General features: G+C 38.1%; 1 protein-coding gene across 1 annotated transcript in view; it reads left to right on the forward strand.

Annotated features, from left to right (window-relative positions):
* The first annotated feature begins 560 nt into the window (after positions 1–560).
* tmc5 (transmembrane channel like 5) overlaps positions 561–6,000 on the forward strand; it is a 19,420-nt gene continuing 13,980 nt past the window's right edge. Inside the window, exons 1-7 of the mRNA XM_087804799.1 lie at positions 561–642; positions 1,240–1,448; positions 1,516–1,603; positions 3,155–3,264; positions 3,342–3,444; positions 3,692–3,767; positions 3,829–4,089. Of these exons, the coding sequence (XP_087660925.1) occupies positions 572–642; positions 1,240–1,448; positions 1,516–1,603; positions 3,155–3,264; positions 3,342–3,444; positions 3,692–3,767; positions 3,829–4,089 (918 nt within the window). The 5' untranslated portion in view covers positions 561–571. The remainder of the gene's footprint in view (positions 643–1,239; positions 1,449–1,515; positions 1,604–3,154; positions 3,265–3,341; positions 3,445–3,691; positions 3,768–3,828; positions 4,090–6,000) is intronic.

The following is a 6,000-nucleotide window of genomic DNA, read 5'->3' on the forward strand; positions in this document are numbered from 1 at the left end:
GATCAGGTTGTAAAAAATAAATTCAAGATTGTTAAACGCCTAAAAAATCTGTCTTAAATGTTTATGATGGTTTTACTGTCGTGTGGACTTTTACCTGAGTGAGTTACCGACACACTTCCTGGTAACCATCAGTGTGTCACCAGTGATAACTGATGGTTGAGCTCAGACTCAGACTCTGGACATTCTTTTATTCCCTCGTCTTTCAGGTAAGAAATCCAAAATCATTTTTTCTCAAACTACTTTAGGTGATAAGTATGTATGAACTGAACTTTTACTGATGTTGGTTACAAGATCTTATTTTTTTGTTTTACCCCGGACATTGTGTGCGCGTCATGTTGTAGAAACCAAAGAGCCGGTGTAACTTATTGATGAATAAGATGAGTGCAGCAGGTAGAATTACACATTCCCGGTGAGGACAACGTGGTTATCAGTCAGAAGTCTCAACCCATTGTCCTCAGTTTTAGGAGAAGGTTGCTGCGTTTTAAACACTAATTGTGTAATATTTCCGATACAAACAGTTGGGAAGTGAACAGATCTTCACAAAAAAGAACGGAAGACACTGAGGCATCTGATGTCGAGGTACAGCAACGGAGGAATTTTTAACCCGGCCTACCATGACAGTGAGACTTTGGAAATCGACAGGTCAGTACAACACTCTATACCCGGTGTGTCCAACTTAAATCCGGCCCCACAAAGTCATTTATCATTTATGGTTGACCCCGAATTCAAGTATATTAATGTTCATGTTGATATCTTAAATGATAGAGATCTCTTTGATTTAGCTAAGATAAGAACACATTTTTACAGAGACAGTAACACTGAGTTTGATGGGAATTTGGTACTCCTTGTTAAAGACAGTTTGGTAAATGTAAAATATGTTAAAAACCAATAGTTCTAAAAGCTTTTTAACCCATTGAGTTTGACACCATACAACAGGTGTGTATTGGCAGGAATCTGGCGATATTTTACGTATCACGATACATTGGCAAATATGCAATATATCGTGATACTGTAGGAACAAGTATATATGTGTAGTATTTCCTGATTCCTTGACTCGGGTTTTGCACAATTTACAGACCACATGACTCTTGACAAAGCCGTAACTGCTTTCATTTGTTTTGAAAAAAAAAAGTTTAAACATCAGCTTTAAAAGCTGCTGTACTCAACTGTATCCTCTCGTACTCAGTCATCACATTGTAACCAAATAACACATTGATACATCAGCCATGTTTCATTCAGGTCCTACAGGGGACGTCATCACACCAACCCATATGCCGGAGAAAATCACAGCACAGATCATCACCAACCACCCGCTCAAAACGTCAACAATGGGGCATTGAGGGTCCCGTGGGGTGGATGGCAAGAGGAGAGCTGGAGGGGCCGGGAGAGTATTCCCATGGGAATTCTCTCGGTTCAACCGGAGAATCGTGGACAGCAGCACAACTTCAGTAAGTCGAGCAGCTCAGCAACTCAATGAAAGCATGTGGGTGATGATAAAAATGCTCTCCTTCACAGGTCACAGTAACTTCCAGATCAACTCCAGCAGTCAATATGATCGATTCTCATCCACACAACTTCCTAACGCATCCTCAGGTCAGCATTTATCCGCTATTATATTAACTTGTCGCTCAGTTTCCTTCAATCATATGTGATTTTATTTATTTGTTTTTGTGACAATGGACGCCAACCAGGTGATGGATGAATCTAATATCTCCACAAGTAAACACACATCATTATTAATGGTGTAGAACACAATCGCTGAGCTTACTTAAATATTTGTCCATGATTAACATCGTAAATGAGAAAATTGTAAGGGAAAAAAAGTGTCAATATTTGCGTCTGACATTGCTTTGCCAGAAGGAAATACATAATAGTAGTTCATCATGAATGGTTGTAAAAAGTAGGGTATTGGCAGGAAAATACGAATCCCGATATATTGCGATATTTTGCAATATATTGTGATACTGTAGGAACAAGGATATATTTGTAGTAGAGTACTTGACTCTGGTGTTGCAGAATTTACAGACAACATGACTCTCGACTGAAGTCGTAACTTCTTTCATTTGTTCTGAAACCAAAATATGTCCAAACACCAGCTATAAAAGCTGCCAATGTAGAGTCCAATGTATCCTCTCATCCTCAGTCATCTCCGGGATCTCGCAGGATTTAGCTGCTGAGGAGGCGATCACTGCGGCCATCTAGAAGCCAGAAGTTTAATTCCAACACCCAAATGTTTAATAAATATTTGGATGTTAATGTTTAATGTAAAAAAATATCTTATTCCAAACACAAATAATTGTAATATAAACCACAACATGACTTTAATAATAATAAAAAAGATTGAAGTGCCAAAAAAGAATAAATAAATAAAAAATCATAAAAAAAAAATAAAAAAAACGATACAGAGCCATTGAATATCAATACACTATTGTGGGAAAAAATAGTGTATTATTTTAGTAAATCAATATTTTCTTACACATTTAGTTTACGGGTGGACACATATTACGAACACATTTATTTATGCTATTAAAAAGATGTATAAATGATGAAAAAAAAACACAAGAAACCATTCTAAATGTGGTAGTTATTTATCTTAAAGCAATTTGTAGCTTCATAGTAACATAAAGGGCTGTTTATAGTCCTAGCAGGAAGATAAATCTGATAATTAAATAATCTATTGTTTTATGGGTTACAACTTCATTCATTCATCATCCCTTTCATCAAACAATAAGATATACATATTTTTAAAATGATTTTATTATTTAAATACGATTAATATATACTTCTGTATTCTGTCTTCTTTTTTGTATTGAAAAACCATTAAATAACATGTTTAGTTAAATAAATTGTTAATATAAGGCAGTTAACAATGCTTATTAATATATATATTCATAATAATCAGCCTACCAGAATAGTCCTTGTCAAATTTGTATTTTGATTATCACGTGAGTTTTGTCAGTCAACCTTTTTTATTGTTCTCATAAACCACCAACTATATTTTCAATTATAATTAAAAGTGAATATAAATATGCAGTATCCATGTACATTAGTACTGCGTGTACCTATATCTTGAGACGCCTGTCCTGGCTATTTGGGGAGAGAGAAAGGCGTCAAAATAATTCACATCACAGTTTATGTAACCACCAGGAAACACGACGATGAGATGGAGAGGAGCCGGGATGAGGAGGATGAGCATGTTTCCTGAAGGAGATCCTGCTCATGTGGCCTTCACGGAGGAAGCCATCAGAAGCGAGATGGAAAATGGTACAAATCAGTCAAGTATTTATGATTCCCATGCATTAATAAAAAGTATAAAACCTGTTAAAACCTCGTCGATACAGAGGACCAAAACCTGGTGAAAGAACTTGTCGCTCTGTCAACAAGGGAGAGAACTAAAGCCTTACGAAACCTCCCCAGGAGCTTCCAAGAGAAGAAATTCATACGGTGGGTTTCGGCTCTTAAAGTTCCTTTTCTTCCTGGTTAAACATTACACATAGCTAGAAGCCATAAAATGAGACTCTGTGGAGTCGGACATGAAATCAGCAGTGAAGCAACCCATGGAGATAACCAGCAAAAACTTGATAAACAATTCCTCATAATATATAATTATCATTAAGAATAAAATTTGATATATTTTCACCTGGCTTTTTTATGAAATGTTATTTACAAAAACCTATATTTCTTTAAACAGGCAGCAAGTGTTGGCATTCCGATCTTCTAAGCGGGAATTCACGTGTTTGTCGGACTGCTCGGAGAATCTGTCGCTCGTAAGTCTCTTTTCCTTCTCTTCGGCTCTTTCACGTATAACCTGACCTTTTGTCCGTGAAGTCTCTGCGCAGGTGTGGTTACTCGCTGAGGTCGGCAGGACAAACCATGCAGCTGTGGCAGGGAACTTTTAAAGAGATCGGCGGCAGATTTGGCACCAGCGTCCTCTCCTATTTCCTCTTCCTGAAGTGGCTGCTGTTGCTGAACATTTTCTCCTTCCTGGTCAACTTCGGCTTCATCACCATCCCGATGCTTGTGCTGGATCACACTCCGAACACACCTGCAAACCTGAGCTTCCGAGGGCTGGAGATCCTGAGTGGAGCCGTAAGAGCGATACTAACATCTTCATATTCACAGTTCATAAAAACATTTATTGTTTTGTGGTCATATTACATATCTTAACCTTTGGAGGTTTGAAAATATACTCATGGACGGATGGATGTAACTAATGGGTAACTAATTCATTTATATTTGGTGCAAAAAATAAGATGAATTAAGATGTAAGAGGAGTTGAACTTTAAACTAATTTACAAATTAAGTAAGTAACTAATAGTTATTTGTAAGGATCTTTCTAGACCAGGGTCAAAAAGCGCTTCAAAAGCAATACACAGTTAAAATATATACTTTAAAAGATCAAGACACATAAGACAAACACTCCTAGAAGTCCCAGAAAATCAGGGAAAAACAAAAATAAAAAGTGTCTTCAGATGTTTCTTGAAGGAATCAGTAGATCAGGCGTGGCCAACCAGTCAGAGCCTAAGAGCCACTTTTTTACTGTGTTACCGTAAAGAGCCACATCATAAACATGGGTCACGTGAACATCATCCCTTCCTCACACACACACAGACCTCTGCTTAGCCAGATTTATTGTAAATGTCCCACACCAACATGATAATGACAGAATTTGACTTCTACAATGAACATTGTGTCTCACACACACAAACTCTCAGTTCAACCAAGTCCACAAACAAAAATATAATAATTAAAATATCTTTCTTCTCTTACTATGCATGTTGCTTAGTGGGACTTCTGGCATTCCTTGCTTTGAACAAACCTCTTCAGATCTGGCTTGTTTTCAGTTGTTGCCACTCGAAGCAATTCTTTCACATGGGTGTTAATCAGAACAGATCGACGCTTTGATTTCACGTGTTTCAGGGTAGAAAACACAGACTCGCAGACGTATGTTGACCCAAATATTACAGTATCTTAAGCGCACCCGGTTTGACGTTCAAAGTGACCAACTTGTGCTTGCGAAGTTCAGTTCCATTTTGGAAATTCCTGGTCGATGTTAGCATGGAGCTGAAATGGCGCTGAAGATTTGACGCTTTAAAATGCGCTAATGACGCCTGGCATATAAGGCATAATGGCTGCCATTATGCTCAAAAAATATATATAAACTCTTCCATTCTGTTAAAAACGTCCTGTGTTGATCTTCATATTTTCGTTTGGCTGTGCATTTTTTCCCTGCCATTTTGAAGGCGAGCTTGACACATTGTTTACTCAAAAGATCTTGTCCCTACTGGGAAACTTTGCGGTATTGAACTCAAGCGAAGCAAACACGCACATAAACCCAAACTTTGATATGAACGTTATAGTGATGGGATCGGCAGTTCTTTTGACTGAACTGAATCCCTAGAATCAGTTCATTAAAAGGATTTGTTCAGTTCGTTCGTTCACCAAATCACTAACTCTGTGCTTATGGAACCCTGACTGCAATTTCTCCTACTTCCTGAACGCAGCCAAACAATCCATTACTAGGTTTAATGATTCAGACCCGAGGTTCACATTCACTGCACTTGAGGGACAATGCAAAAAAACAAAAAGTGCGTTCACGGACAAATGCACAGACATTCATGAGAACTGCAGCAAATAGAGAAGATCTTGAGGTGTGTTCACAGCCGAACTTTATCCTCGTTCACTGAACGAATCTGTGCTAACATAAAAACTAAATGTTCTGTAGCAAAGTCTTATCATAGAATCCTCCCACCGGCACAGTCGCGGCTGAGTTCAACTGAACTGAGAAAGGAATTAATCGCTTCATGAAGTGATTCGGTTCAGTACGTTCACTCAAAAGAGAAATAAAAAAGAAACAAATCGTTTGCCAAGGACACAACACTAGAACGTTAGAGCCACATGAAACCAGGCCTGCAGTAGATCATCAAACACAGAGGATCATTCCAAAGCTTAGGAGCAACAGTCTGGAAGGATTTCTCTCCTCTGGTCCTGAACCGTGTG

Source organism: Callionymus lyra, chromosome 1 (genome assembly GCF_982586985.1).
Source record: "Callionymus lyra chromosome 1, fCalLyr1.hap1.1, whole genome shotgun sequence".
Classification (NCBI taxonomy): domain Eukaryota; kingdom Metazoa; phylum Chordata; class Actinopteri; order Syngnathiformes; family Callionymidae; genus Callionymus; species Callionymus lyra.